The sequence below is a fragment of the Psittacula echo genome (genome assembly GCF_963264785.1).
Source record: "Psittacula echo genome assembly, chromosome: 7".
In the NCBI taxonomy this organism is placed as follows: domain Eukaryota; kingdom Metazoa; phylum Chordata; class Aves; order Psittaciformes; family Psittacidae; genus Psittacula; species Psittacula echo.
Genome location: NC_137740.1, coordinates 2,690,359 through 2,706,129, shown reverse-complemented (window position 1 = coordinate 2,706,129; position 15,771 = coordinate 2,690,359). Strand labels below are relative to the sequence as shown.

Genomic DNA, 15,771 nt, shown 5'->3' with positions numbered 1-15,771 from the left:
TTGTGGGTTTTCTTTTTTGCCTTGTGGATTAACCACAATTTTTCCTTGGTCCTTTTTGATGGAAAGCCTTTAATGAAGTGTGCTGATTTGAGGAAGTGCTCTCTCCCAATCTGTTGGATGCCAGACGTTTAAGGAGAAGGGGCCTTTGTGTTTCAGTTAGTCCTTCGTCACACTGCCTGAACATGAGAGGCATATTTGCTGGATAGTGAATAGCTTTCATGCCTTAGGATGTACATGCTTTTTGATTTTCTTTATTGCTTGTCTTCTGCTTTGTGCTCTCTCATGTTACCTCTTCTATGTCTTTCTCATCTTTCATTTCGCTTGCATACTGCCCAATATACCCAGGCTGATGGAATTGATTTCCAGTTCATAGTGTTCCTTTTATCAACACTAATATATCTCTGGAAGATCAGAGAAATACATTTTTAATTCCATGTCCATCCTCAGTTTACTGAGAAACTGTTATTCTTCCGTCTTAATGTTTTCTTGTGTTACTTTCGTAAAGATCTTCGGAGGGCAGGATCTTACAAAAGCGAGTCAGTTCTTAAACAGAGAGATTTGCCCCAAGGGCAGTTTATGGCCTAGAATCACAGCCTTGATTTTATTTCAGGTGTCACAGTTTGTGACTGTTCATGGATGTGAAGAGGGCACGTGCTGAGCTTTAGGTCACTCCTGAGAGCTTACCATTCCTGGGTGCCTGGGCAGGTAGACATCTGCTACACATCTTGGACTTGATCCTGCAGTCGTTGCTCACCTGAGAACTGTCTTTAATACAGCATTGAAAAAACCCTTGAAAGTCTGTCAAACAAGAGAACATACTGTATGGTGCAGTGAGCATAATCTTTGCCATTGTGCTTGTTAGGAGCAAGGGGGGATTTATCTGGCAGTTAGAATCATAGCATCATAGAATAGTTAGGGTTGGAAAGGACCTTGAGATCATCCAGTTCCAACCCCCCTGCCATGGGCAGGGTCACCTCACACTAAACCATGGCACCCAAGGCCTCATCCAACCTGGCCTTGAACACTGCCAAGGATGGAGCATTCACAACCTCCCTGGGCAACCCATTCCAGTGCCCAGTTGGTAAAAATTCAAGGACCTCCAACCTCTGTGGTCATTAGTAGACAGGACATGTTTAGAATTGCACTTTGCATCAGTCCTTGTGCTTTGTTACCTGACCTTCTTGTCGATGCTGTGGACTCCGCTTCTTACTCTCCAACAGAGCCTCTGTGATTTCCCCTCAGATTGTTACTTTAAACTGTGTTGATGTTCTATTGCTTATTACCTTTTTTTTCCTCCTCTTTTTGTTTCTAGTTTTATGTTTGCAGTGGAATCCATACATTGTATCATGGACTCAGGCATTTAGTGGTCTAAAATTAAGTAACCACCCCATTATATCATTTATAAATACAAAGCGTTTTCCTCAGAAGTCTTCCACTTCCCTGTGCTTCCTGCACAACTGAAAACAAAGTCTCTTTTAGTTACGAGATGATTTCAAAGTCCTTTCTTAGCCAAACATATTATTTAGTTCAGCTACTTGAAAGATAATTGATTCCTGTTTCAAGAACACGCATGTGAAGTTTAGGCCTTCAGCTACTTCATGAGAGCCAAGTTACAGACCAGGCTTGTGGATTGTTTTTATTGGAAGCACCACCAAAGTGAACTGTAGAAATCTGGCCAGGCACCATTAGAATTGTTAACTAGTTTTGTTGCCAGAAGAGCACAATCCAGTATTATATCTAGAGAGAGTTTCAGGTGCTGTAGGCTTTATATACAGGGTGTGTTGTTCCAGATGATGAGTATTTCTTGCATGTTTCTTCTCTTGCACTGAGAGATCCTGGGATTGAAAAGCTGATTTTAGTAGAAATGATGCATTGAGCTTTATTAATTCGATAAATAGGGCAAATGTGCCCGTTAAGGACTCCCTTTCTTTGCGTTTAAAGCAGTGCAGAAAATGCACCACAGGGACGGATCCTCTCAGAGACAGGAATTCTGTGTGCTTGAGAGGCAAATTTCAAACTGACAGTACATGATAAAAACTCCTGTTGACGTTTTTCTACCCAAGACAAGACAGGACAGGCCAAGAACTGAAGTATTTCAAGACCGCTTTTCTGACAGTAATAAATAATACATTTTAAAGCATATTCGGCCTGTATTTCCTGGTGGTTTCTCTTGAACTCCCTTGAATGTAGTAGGCTTTGCTTTTTCTGCTGATTTTGAAGTATGAGCTGATTATTTTCTAGTTAGGATTTTAATATTTACTGATGCTAAGATTAACCACCTTTCAAAGTCTGCTTACAAGAACTTTGAAGGTTTAAGGAGCTGTATAATAGCTAAGTATTATAGGTGACATTTCTGTTCCAAGATGTTTAGTTAGAGTTGCTGGCATGGCCCACGTGTTTATGCAAGTGCTGTTACTCTGAGCAAACCCTCTTCTCTTTCTTTCCTCCTCTCCCTTCCTGCAGTACGGATTGTCCTTGCTTTGCCCAGGGACACATGGCCTGGGATCTGGCTGTCAGGAACTGCTTGGGCACAAACACACCTCTGTGCCCAAGCATTGGTGCCGATTTCTACATCAGGTTCAGGAGCCAACTACAAATCGCTCCTTGGAGGCCCGATAGGCACCTGTATAAACTGTTTGTGTTAGAAGCTTCACAGGATCCATGGCTGCGGTCTACCACACGACTTCATAGCTGCTTACAAGTTTTGGTGTCAAAATATTATCATCTAGCCTAACATTCAATGTGTGACTGTCAGGGCAGCTCGACCCGCACCATGCTGCTGATGTTGCCGTTTTGTTTAGACTTAATATGGTGCAGTTAAACCAGTTAAATCCTGATTATTAGCGATAAAAGATAGAGGATACTTTCCAGGGGGTATTCTAGACACACTTACCTGGTGGTTGCAAGAATATTCATTGAAAGAATGAAAATCAGTTGAACTTGAGCAGTATAGAAACTTTCAGGGTTTTAGGCTAATAAATTGATTCCTTTATAGAAGAGGAAAAAATCCTTTAGGAGAAGAAGTATCGTAAATGTTATGTGTAAAAAATACTAATAGTGATCAGCAAGTGGTTTGGATGTGGATGTTGTGACCATGGGCAAAGTGGTGGCACTTGGGGATAGCAGCCACTGCTTGCATGTGGTACCACCACCAAGTCTATTACTAGAGCTTTACTAAACCTCAGGGGAGAGGAAGTGGTGAGCGCTTGTGTTATCGCCCAGCACAAGGCAGTACCATGGTAAGGATAACCTGGGAGGGTGAAAAGTTGTGTTACAGCAGAGCATGGGTCGGCGGGATGGCTTCTCCATGGTGGTGGTAGGTCCTGGCGTGGGCACAAGGTTGGTGTAGCTGGGCCAGGGGTGTGGAGGCCGGGTGCTCCGGGTGCATGAGGCAGCAGGAGGAGGTCGGGAATGGGAACGGGAATGAGCGGCGGCTGTTTGTTTGTGCTGTGCTCAGGGAAACAGCCCTCTGCTTACATTCCGTACAAGTTAACAGGGTCGTACCAGGGAATATACCTGACTTGGATGACCCGTTTCTCCTCCAGGAGTAGACACTCCTTCCTGGCCCAAATACTGGGTAGCTGCGTACACCAAAGGGCCCAACTACATTCGGTGCTGTTGGCACACACTGTTTGGTGGCACACAGCAGAACCTGGATAGGAACAGCGAGTAAAGTGTTCTTGTTGCTTTCCCTGGTGGTTCTGTCTCTGAGCTGTGTGGTAGCGTTCATTCTTTTCCAGCAGACCCAAGTGTTGGGAGAGGTTGAAGGTAAAGTTTAGAGAAGTGCCCGAGTTCAAAAGCTGGCTTAGTCATTATGAAACTGTTATGAAGAATGTCAGTCTAATGCACACTGGTATTTACGTATCTGTTTGATTTGAAGGAATATACATTTGCTCCAGAGCTGGCACAGTGTGATTTGGTTTTGTGAATTGTCACAAACACTTCATGTGAAAAATGCTTTCAGTGAAGTACAACAAAACCCAGTTCCAGAGGCAGAGGTCTGCACCCTGCCATGGGGGGCATGAGAGCACAAGACCGGTCGCCTTCCTGCAAGCCTTGAATTAGGTTTTCATTTTAAATCTTCTTTATGTTCTCATCATTTTTTACGTGAGACCTCAGAATTATCCACAGAGATGTGTTCAGTGCAGGCTGTTTTCCCTCTCAATTCAAGTTTCAAACAGTTGCTGGGAAATCATGTAGAGTCATCTGATCCACAGAGGACTTTCAGAAGAGTGAAAGAATATTTTGTGCTACTTAATCCTATGAAACTTTCAGAGTTGCACTTGTAATATAATATAGGAAATATAAAAGGTCAGTGTGTCCCCTTTTTGTGAAGTGGGACAGAAATAACTTCTTTGAAGTGTTCAGTGCCACAATACAGCTGAGCTGTACAAAACTGTGCAGAAAGTGTCTCCTCAGCCTCTCGTGACTGAGATGAACTACCCTCTAATTCGTGTTAGAGAGATGGCCGCAGTCAAATCTCCTGCAGGCCTTGAATATTTGAATTGTGCCTGGCCTATTTTGCTCTTCAGAAGCCACATCCTCATCACATCCCATGGGAGGATGTCTGGGAGCTGGAGAAATGCTCCCATATTTTATTAATGCAGTATTTGACAGCTGTTAAGTACTGAAACTAGAGATTGGTGCCCGCTTGACTAAAAGGTATATACCTGATACCGGTCACGGAGAACCCAATTAACCTTTAGGCTATATATATTGTATTAGCAAACTGACGTGTAGGCTGGGCAAGTGGAAATGGGCTGCAGTTAAACTTTCACACAAAGCTGGTTGACTATTTTGCTTACACAAATGGCCTTTTGCTATTGTGTGTGGGATTTATCCAGCTAAACCAATCCAGGTTACTACTTGTGGTTCCTTCCTGGGGAGGATTAATGTTCACCTCTGCGTTCTCACCAGCTGAACTGAATTGTAGACATGTGCATACACCTTGCTCTTGGTGAGGAGTAGCTATAGCAAACCGGTGCACACTTCTTACAATGGCTCCTATACCGCCCCTCCCACACTCCTACTCTCTTCCCATTAATTAGTAGGAGTAAATAATGCTCTTGGGATGGATTCCTCATTGAGCATCTGTGCAGTAACTGATAGAAGATACTTTCCAGGGGGCATTCGAGACACAGTTATCTATCTGCTAGTTGAAAGAATATTCATTGAAAGAGCAAAATCTGTCAAAGTGAACTTGAGCACTTAAAGGAAACTAGAGCAACTGTTGTATTTCATGACAGCATTGCCTGCCCGCAGTAAACTGCATGATGTGATGGTGCCGGTATTTCTTGTCTGTACTGTGGTTTAGCTATACTTCAGAGACATTGGGGGGGGTTGCTATTGAATGAGCTGTGATGTTATTTATCTTTATCAAAAGACACTCAACAGGAGACCCTGTTGTGCTTCTGTGACTTTATATAAAGAAAAGTAAATTAATCAAACTCAGTAAGCCAGCTTTTCATGTGATTGCTGCAATAGTATAACCAGCTCTAAAAACAAATGTTTGATAGGGTTTCTATGGTGAAATCTTTTGTTTATTGTGAAAGTTTTTTGTTTGGTTTGGGTTTTTTTAATGAAGATGGATTTATACCCTTATGTGGTCTATTGAGTTTGTTATCTGATGTTACTTGTACTTTTCTCTTTCAGGAGATCCATGACTTATTTAAAGATTATGAAATCAAGTATTGTTACGTGGACAGAAATAAAAGAACAGGTAAGAATTTACAGTCTTCCAGTGTCACACGTTTCAGTTCTGTGGTGAAACTAGTTCTGTGGTGAAACTAGTGAGGAACATCATCTGCCATGTATGAAATCATTGACTTCTCTGCCATCACATAGCTTGATTGTCCCTCAGTGCCTTTTTTGGCTGCATAGTTTGTCACCTTCTACAGAAACCTGTGGAAACTTGGAAACTCCACTGATGTCAGCCATAAGTAGGTAGGGCCACTATGGTGTATCTCAGAGTATTCCCTTAGTGAGCATCTCTCTGGGACAAAGCTAACCTCAGCTGTCTGATTTCGTTGATGTACTGGTCCTGGGCCTCTCTTAGGGCAGAGCACATGTGCCTGTGACTTGATCAGAGGAAAATGTGCCTAGCTCCTGATGCATTTGTGCCAGGTAATACAAGCCACAAACCGTTATTTCCTTCTTTGAAGGAAATGTCCTCCGTTAATTCCTGAATTATTGAAGTCTGAGCCTCCATTTACAAATGAAGTCTCTAAATAGGGGATTCGTAGAGTTTTAGTGCTTGTGAGGTACAGAAATGCACGAATATTTCTCTGCATGTTCCTGTCCTTCCAGATCACAAGAGGTCCCACAGCCTGGGCTATCTGCTGATCCAACCTTCGTTTTCAGGACAAAATCTTAATGCAGTAGCTGTCATAGATTGATACCAGGATTCTGTGAGGATAAGGGTGTTTCTTGACACCTACCTCTAAGGAGCAAAAAATCTGTGCTTTACTGTCCCATTATCTTGCAAATTTGCTTTCTGACTCTGGAACAAGGCCAGTTTGTGTGGGGGGTACTCTAGTCTATAACAATAAAGTGAACATCTGGGTTCAGCAGGAAAGGAAACACTTGGAAAGAGTGAGAGCAGGATGAAGTCATTTACTGTAGATGCTCACATATATAACTAGGTTTTTACTGTGTATGTATTTGGGTTGGTTTTCAAGTGTATACATTTGTGTGTCTGTGTATATGTGTAGTACCTTGCCTATTCAAATGATTTTTTGTATGTTCTGCTGCATGACTGTGACAGGAATACACTGCAGGTGCTTCATTTTTCCTTGGCTTCTTACTTGGGTAATTAAATTACTTCATCTCTGAGTTCATGAAGGCCATAAAACTATCTTCAGAGGCCCTATTGACTCAGAATCAACATGGCTGTCCAATCAAGAAAGTTCTCAAGCCTCTCAGCTCTTCCTACTCATGTTCTTTATCTTACAGACTATTTTTGGTGTTAGTTTTGCTGTGCAAGAAGCAAAGGTCCTGCTCATGGTTTTGACCGTGTCTGGGGGTGTTCTGTTTGTATTCACTCTGTCTTGGCCAACAGACACAATGGAGCAGTCATCCACCCAAAGATGGACATACAGATTGTAGTGTGGACTGTTGGTGTAAGGAATTCCATTTGTGTTGAGGTTTATATTTGTGGGGTTTGGGGTTTTTTTGTTTTGTTTGGGTTTGGGGTTCTTTTAGCTAGGTTTAGTGCCTTTTTAGTTTAATAGGAGTATTTGGAACTTTGGAGACACTGTAGAATTCAGGGTTCCAATTAGAACTTCTAAATTCTAAAGGGTTAGTGTCAGGATGATGGAGCTAGGTTTTTCTCAGTGATGTCCAGTGATAGGACAAGGGGTAATGGGTGTAAACTGGAGCAGAAGAGGTTCCATGTGAACATCAGGAAAAACTTCTTTACTGTGAGAGTGACAGAGCACTGGAACAGGTTGCCCAGGGGGATTGTGGAGTCTCCTACGTTGGAGATATTCAAGGCCTGCCTGGACAAGTTCCTGTGTGATGTACTCTAGGTTACCCTGCTCTTGCAGGGGAGTTGGACTAGATGATCTTCTGAAGTCCCTTCCAACCCTTGGGATTCTGTGATTCTCTGGAGGTTTCACTTGATTCCACAAACTAATTTCAGATAACTGATAAACTTGGGGAAGTAGCTCTGAATGACCTCAAACACTGGGGAAAAGACCCAATGAAGACTTTGTCTTCTATCCATATCTTTTATGTAACTATACTTAGAATACCAAATAGTATCCTGTTAGAGACATACGTGATGCTGTGTCAAGATACTGGAGAGCAAAATAATGTTAATCAGAAGTGCCATTTTATTGTATTTGAGAAGCCTGTTGCCAGTTTCCACACCGTGCCTTCTTGATCCGAGCACTGATACACGTCTTTGGTTAGGAGAAATTGTAAAATGCTCTATGAAGGCATTGACCATGCTGCAGGAATCATCTGGCTGCCTGCAGGACCTGCATGGGGGAGAGACACAGTGAGGTTTGGGGCTCTCCTTTGCCCATGAGTGTGGGCAACTTTTGTCTCTCTATAGGATGAGAACAGGGTACAGATATTATGAGGTTTGTGGAAGTCCCTTTACCCACAGCTGTCTGTTCCTTCCAGCTGCTTGTGGGATCATAGCATGTTCTAGACGTGATGACTCTTGGGTGCTCCCAATGTCCATCGATCCAGTCACCTGCCTCTGGTACACTTGTATTGCATGGTGTAACTCTGCCTACAACTGTGAGCAACTTCTTGAAGGTCTATGGTCATGCACAGGGTACAGACATGGTGAGTGGCACGGAGGTCCCTTTCTCCATGGCTGTGGCTAACTCTGAGCTTCCTGCTGGACCTGGATGAGACATGTACAAGGGGTGCATTGATACTCCATTGCGTGTGAGCATGGGCATCGTACGCCTGTAGGCTGAGGACGACGTTACAGAGTGGGTGTTAAAGAGGTCCCTTTCTCCGTGGGTACAGGCACCATCTGGCTGCATAAGAGCCTTGGCTGTGGAAGACTTACATCAATGGCTGTAGCTCTCGCTTTACTGTGGACACCTTCTCCTAGACTGTTGTAGGAGGACGTGTGAGAGATGCTGTGGATGCTGCGGAGCTCCCATTGTCCATGGCTACGGGCACCTTCTGTCTGCCAGTGTTGCCTGGATAGGGAACAGATACCATAGGTGGTAGGAATCTGCTTTGGCCGTGAGCATTGGCACATTTCCTGTCTGTAGGATGGGGAAGGGTCAGAGATAGGTGGGTGTTTTGGAGCCTCTGTTTCTTTGCTCTCTCGTCTCCTCCTGTGCCAGTGTGGGCTGCTGCAGGTTTTCAAAGGGGTCCGTTGCGGAGGTTGTGGCTATGTCCTCTGTGCAGTGGTGTAGGTGTGTTGCAGCTGCCATTGCCATGCCATCACGACTGCTGCAGTCAGGATCCGTTTGGGGAGGTCTAATGGGAGAGGAATTTAAGTTTTCCCTTGTACATCCTTTTGTGAAGTTCCTTGCAAACCCAGGTTGGGGTAGATGCTAGGACTCCTTACCTGAGCTACAGAGCCCTGAGAGCTGCCTTGGAGACTGTTGAGTTGGGAGCATCCAGGAGCCGTGGTCTTGTTGCATCCCTATCCTGGAGCCTGTGTGGAATTGTCCGTCACAGCTGCAAGGTACAAGTGAGGCTACATTGCTGTGGGCAGCTGAGGCATTGCTGTGGCCTTCCTGTGCCTGACCTCTGCTCTGAGCCTTCCCTCTGGTGCCTCCATTGGTGGCAGTCTGGGCTGGTGCAGCCCTTTTTGTAGTTGTCTGGGGCCTACGATGAGCATTGTGTTGCCTGTTGCATGGTCATGAGAAGAGCAGGAGTGGTGCTGGAGGTCCTTTTGTCCGTGGCTGTGGGAACCTTTGTGCTGTCTGTTGGACTTGGATGATGGACAGGTCCAATGGGTGCTTTGTTTCTCCAATGCCTAGGAGCATATTCTGTCTGTAGAATGAGGATGAGCTTACAGCAGGAGTGGGTGTTGCAGAAGTCCCTTTCTCCATGGGTGCAGGTGCCGTGTGGCTGCATGAGAACCCTGGATATGGAAGAGGTACATCAGTGGCTGTAGCTCTCCCTTTGCTTAGGGCTGAGAGTGAGGATGTGTTAGAGATCCTGTGGATACTGAGAAGCTGCCATTGTCCTTGCTTACGAGCACCGTGTGGCTTCCCTATCTTATGTGGTCCGTGTGGGTTACATATACTTTGGGAGGTGGGACATTCCTTTGGCCATGAATGTGGGCACCTTCTGGCTGTCTTTGGGATGAGGAGCATATTGCTGAAAGGTTGGGTGTTACAGAAGTTCCTTCCTCCTTGGGTGCAGGTGCCGTGTGGCTGCATGAGAGCCCTGACTGTGGAAGACTTACATCAATGGCTGTAGGTCTCGCTTAGCTGTGGCCACCTTCTCCTAGACTGTTGTAGGAGAACGTGTGAGAGATGCTGTGGATGCTGCGGAGCTCCCACTGTCCATGGCTACGGGTACCTTCTGTCTGCCAGTGTTGCCTGGATGGGGAACAGATACCATAGGTGGTAGGAATCTTCTTTGGCCATGAGCACTGGCACCTCTTCTTGTCTGTGTGCTGAGGATGGGGCACAGGTGCTGTGGGTTTGTGGGAGCCTCTGAGTCTTTGCTCTCTCGTCTCCTCCTCTGCCAGTGTGCGCTGGTGCATCTTTTTTATAGGGCCTGGGGCTGACAGCGTCAGGAACCCCATTGTGACATGGGGTATTATGAGCTGTGGGTTGGCTGTGACGGTGCCATGACATCATGAGTGCTGGTGCCAGGATCTGTTCTGGGGACTTCCAATGGGAGAGGATTTTATAGTTTCCCTTTGCACTTTCCTTTGTGATGCTAATTGGAAACCCAGGATGTTGTAGAGACCAGGAGTGTTTTACCTGTGCTACAGAGCCCTGAGAGCTGCGTGGCAGACTGTTGGGTTGGGAGCATCCAGGAGCCGTGGTCTGGTTGTATCCCTATCCCGGAGCCTGTGTGGAATTGTCCGTCACAGCTGCAAAGGACAAATGAGGCTGCATTGCTGTGGGCAGCTGAGGCATTGCTGTGGCCTTCCTGTGCCTGGCCTCTGCTCTGAGCCCTCCCTCTGGTGCCTCCATTGGTGGCAGTCTGGGCTGGTGCAGCTCTTTTTGTAGTTGTCTGGGGCCTACGATGAGCATTGTGTTGCCTGTTGCATGGTCATGAGAAGAGCAGGAGTGGTGCTGGAGGTCCTTTTGTCCGTGGCTGTGGGAACCTTTGTGCTGTCTGTTGGACTTGGGTGATGGACAGGTCCAATGGGTGCTTTGTTTCTCCAATGCCTAGGAGCATATTCTGTCTGTAGGATGAGGATGAGCTTACAGCAGGAGTGGGTGTTGCAGAAGTCCCTTTCTCCATGGGTGCAGGTGCCGTGTGGTTGCATGAGAGCCCTGACTGTGGAAGACTTACATCAATGGCTGTAGCTCTCGCTTAGCTGTGGGCACCTTCTCCTAGACTGTTGTAGGACGTGTGAGAGATGCTGTGGATGCTGCGGAGCTCCCATTGTCCATGGCTACGGGCACCTTCTGTCTGCCAGTGTTGCCTGGATAGGGAACAGATACCATAGGTGGTAGGAATCTACTTTGGCCGTGAGCATTGGCACATTTCCTGTCTGTAGGATGGGGAAGGGTCAGAGATAGGTGGGTGTTTTGGAGCCTCTGAGTCTTTGCTCTCTCGTCTCGTCCTGTGCCAGTCTGCGCTGGTGCATCTTTTCAAAGGGGTCCATTGCGGAGGTTGTGGCTATGTCCTTTGTGCAGTGGTGTAGGTGTGTTGCAGCTGCCATTGCCATGCCATCACGACTGGTGCAGTCAGGATCCGTTTGGGGAGGTCTAATGGGAGAGGAATTTAAGTTTTCCCTTGTACATCCTTTTGTGAAGTTCCTTGCAAACCCAGGTTGGGGTAGATGCTAGGACTCCTTACCTGAGCTACAGAGCCCTGAGAGCTGCCTTGGAGACTGTTGAGTTGGGAGCATCCAGGAGCCGTGGTCTTGTTGCATCCCTATCCTGGAGCCTCTATGGAATTGTCCGTCACAGCTGCAAGGTACAAGTGAGGCTGCATTGCTGTGGGCAGCGGCGCCGTTGCTGTGGCCTTCCTGTGCCTGGCCTCTGCTCTGAGCCCTCCCTCTGGTGCCTCCATTGGTGGCAGTCTGGGCTGGTGCAGCCCTTTTTGTAGTTGTCTGGGGCCTACGATGAGCATTGTGTTGCCTGTTGCATGGTCATGAGAAGAGCAGGAGTGGTGCTGGAGGTCCTTTTGTCCGTGGCTGTGGGAACCTTTGTGCTGTCTGTTGGACTTGGGTGATGGACAGGTCCAATGGGTGCTTTGTTTCTCCAATGCCTAGGATCATATTCTGTCTGTAGGATGAGGATGAGCTTACAGCAGGAGTGGGTGTTGCAGAAGTCCCTTTCTCCATGGGTGCAGGTGCCGTGTGGCTGCATGAGAACCCTGGATGTGGAAGAGGTACATCAGTGGCTGTAGCTCTCCCTTTGCTTAGGGCTGAGAGTGAGGATGTGTTAGAGATCCTGTGGATACTGAGAAGCTCCCATTGTCCTTGCTTACGAGCACCGTGTGGCTTCCCTACCTTATGTGGTCCGTGTGGGTTACATATACTTTGGGAGGTGGGACATTCCTTTGGCCATGAATGTGGGCACCTTCTGGCTGTCTTTGGGATGAGGAGCATATTGCTGAAAGGTTGGGTGTTACAGAAGTCCCTTTTTCCTTGGGTGCAGGTGCCGTGTGGCTGCATGAGAGCCCTGGCTGTGGAAGACTTACATCAATGGCTGTAGCTCTCGCTTAGCTGTGGGCACCTTCTCCTAGACTGTTGTAGGAGGACGTGTGAGAGATGCTGTGGATGCTGCGGAGCTCCCATTGTCCATGGCTACGGGCACCTTCTGTCTGCCAGTGTTGCCTGGATAGGGAACAGATTCCATGGGTGGTAGGAATCTACTTTGGCCGTGAGCATTGGCACATTTCCTGTCTGTAGGATGGGGAAGGGTCAGAGATAGGTGGGTGTTTTGGAGCCTCTGTTTCTTTGCTCTCTCGTCTCGTCCTGTGCCAGTCTGCGCTGGTGCATCTTTTCAAAGGGGTCCGTTGCGGAGGTTGTGGCTATGTCCTTTGTGCAGTGGTGTAGGTGTGTTGCAGCTGCCATTGCCATGCCATCACGACTGGTGCAGTCAGGATCCATTTGGGGAGGTCTAATGGGAGAGGAATATAAGTTTTCCCTTGTACATCCTTTTGTGAAGTTCCTTGCAAACCCAGGTTGGGGTAGATGCTAGGACTCCTTACCTGAGCTACAGAGCCCTGAGAGCTGCCTTGGAGACTGTTGAGTTGGGAGCATCCAGGAGCCGTGGTCTTGTTGCATCCCTATCCTGGAGCCTGTGTGGAATTGTCCGTCACAGCTGCAAGGTACAAGTGAGGCTGCATTGCTGTGGGCAGTGGCGCCGTTGCTGTGGCCTTCCTGTGCCTGGCCTCTGCTCTGAGCCCTCCCTCTGGTGCCTCCATTGGTGGCAGTCTGGGCTGGTGCAGCCCTTTTTGTAGTTGTCTGGGGCCTACGATGAGCATTGTGTTGCCTGTTGCATGGTCATGAGAAGAGCAGGAGTGGTGCTGGAGGTCCTTTTGTCCGTGGCTGTGGGAACCTTTGTGCTGTCTGTTGGACTTGGGTGATGGACAGGTCCAATGGGTGCTTTGTTTCTCCAATGCCTAGGAGCATATTCTGTCTGTAGGATGAGGATGAGCTTACAGCAGGAGTGGGTGTTGCAGAAGTCCCTTTCTCCATGGGTGCAGGTGCCGTGTGGCTGCATGAGAACCCTGGATGTGGAAGAGGTACATCAGTGGCTGTAGCTCTCCCTTTGCTTAGGGCTGAGAGTGAGGATGTGTTAGAGATCCTGTGGATACTGAGAAGCTCCCATTGTCCTTGCTTACGAGCACCGTGTGGCTTCCCTATCTTATGTGGTCTGTGTGGGTTACATATACTTTGGGAGGTGGGACATTCCTTTGGCCATGAATGTGGGCACCTTCTGGCTGTCTTTGGGATGAGGAGCATATTGCTGAAAGGTTGGGTGTTACAGGAGTTCCTTCCTCCTTGGGTGCAGGTGCCATGTGGCTGCATGAGAGCCCTGACTGTGGAAGACTTACATCAATGGCTGTAGCTCTCGCTTAGCTGTGGGCACCTTCTCCTAGACTGTTGTAGGAGAACGTGTGAGAGATGCTGTGGATGCTGCGGAGCTCCCATTGTCCATGGCTACGGGCACCTTCTGTCTGCCAGTGTTGCCTGGATGGGGAACAGATTCCATGGGTGGTAGGAATCTACTTTGGCCGTGAGCATTGGCACATTTCCTGTCTGTAGGATGGGGAAGGGTCAGAGATAGGTGGGTGTTTTGGAGCCTCTGAGTCTTTGCTCTCTCGTCTCGTCCTGTGCCAGTCTGCGCTGGTGCATCTTTTCAAAGGGGTCCATTGCGGAGGTTGTGGCTATGTCCTTTGTGCAGTGGTGTAGGTGTGTTGCAGCTGCCATTGCCATGCCATCACGACTGGTGCAGTCAGGATCCGTTTGGGGAGGTCTAATGGGAGAGGAATTTAAGTTTTCCCTTGTACATCCTTTTGTGAAGTTCCTTGCAAACCCAGGTTGGGGTAGATGCTAGGACTCCTTACCTGAGCTACAGAGCCCTGAGAGCTGCCTTGGAGACTGTTGAGTTGGGAGCATCCAGGAGCCGTGGTCTTGTTGCATCCCTATCCTGGAGCCTCTATGGAATTGTCCGTCACAGCTGCAAGGTACAAGTGAGGCTGCATTGCTGTGGGTAGCGGCGCCGTTGCTGTGGCCTTCCTGTGCCTGGCCTCTGCTCTGAGCCCTCCCTCTGTTGCCTGCATTGGTGGCAGTCTGGGCTGGTGCAGCCCTTTTTGTAGTTGTCTGGGGCCTACGATGAGCATTGTGTTGCCTGTTGCATGGTCATGAGAAGAGCAGGAGTGGTGCTGGAGGTCCTTTTGTCCGTGGCTGTGGGAACCTTTGTGCTGTCTGTTGGACTTGGGTGATGGACAGGTCCAATGGGTGCTTTGTTTCTCCAATGCCTAGGAGCATATTCTGTCTGTAGGATGAGGATGAGCTTACAGCAGGAGTGGGTGTTGCAGAAGTCCCTTTCTCCATGGGTGCAGGTGCCGTGTGGCTGCATGAGAACCCTGGATGTGGAAGAGGTACATCAGTGGCTGTAGCTCTCCCTTTGCTTAGGGCTGAGAGTGAGGATGTGTTAGAGATCCTGTGGATACTGAGAAGCTCCCATTGTCCTTGCTTACGAGCACCGTGTGGCTTCCCTATCTTATGTGGTCTGTGTGGGTTACATATACTTTGGGAGGTGGGACATTCCTTTGGCCATGAATGTGGGCACCTTCTGGCTGTCTTTGGTATAAGGAGCATATTGCTGAAAGGTTGGGTGTTAACAGGAGTTCCTTCCTCCTTGGGTGCAGGTGCAATGTGGCTGAATAAGAGCCCTGGCTGTGGAAGACTTACATCAATGGCTGTGGCTCTCGCTTTGGTGTGAGCACCTTCTCCTAGACTGTTGTAGGACGTGTGAGAGATGCTGTGGATGCTGCGGAGCTCCCATTGTCCATGGCTACGGGCACCTTCTGTCTGCCAGTGTTGCCTGGATGGGGAACAGATACCATAGGTGGTAGGAATCTACTTTGGCCGTGAGCATCGGCACATTTCCTGTCTGTAGGATGGGGAAGGGTCAGAGATAGGTGGGTGTTTTGGAGCCTCTGAGTCTTTGCTCTCTCGTCTCGTCCTGTGCCAGTCTGCGCTGGTGCATCTTTTCAAAGGGGTCCGTTGCGGAGGTTGTGGCTATGTCCTTTGTGCAGTGGTGTAGGTGTGTTGCAGCTGCCATTGCCGTGCCATCACGACTGGTGCAGTCAGGATCCGTTTGGGGAGGTCTAATGGGAGAGGAATTTAAGTTTTCCCTTGTACATCCTTTTGTGAAGTTCCTTGCAAACCCAGGTTGGGGTAGATGCTAGGACTCCTTACCTGAGCTACAGAGCCCTGAGTGCTGCCTTGGAGACTGTTGAGTTGGGAGCATCCAGGAGCCGTGGTCTTGTTGCATCCCTATCCTGGAGCCTCTATGGAATTGTCCGTCACAGCTGCAAGGTACAAGTGAGGCTGCATTGCTGTGGGCAGCGGCGCCGTTGCTGTGGCCTTCCTGTGCCTGGCCTCTGCTCTGAGCCCTCCCTCTGGTGCCTGCATTGGTG

At 48.0% G+C, this 15,771-nt stretch overlaps 1 protein-coding gene across 1 annotated transcript in view; it reads left to right on the top strand.

Moving 5' to 3' along the window:
- RAVER2 (ribonucleoprotein, PTB binding 2) overlaps positions 1-15,771 on the top strand; it is a gene marked incomplete at both ends in the record, with an annotated part of 59,294 nt that overhangs the window by 4,902 nt on the left and 38,621 nt on the right. Inside the window, one exon of the mRNA XM_080623838.1 lies at positions 5,653-5,719. Coding sequence (XP_080479964.1) covers positions 5,653-5,719 — 67 coding nt within the window. The remainder of the gene's footprint in view (positions 1-5,652; positions 5,720-15,771) is intronic.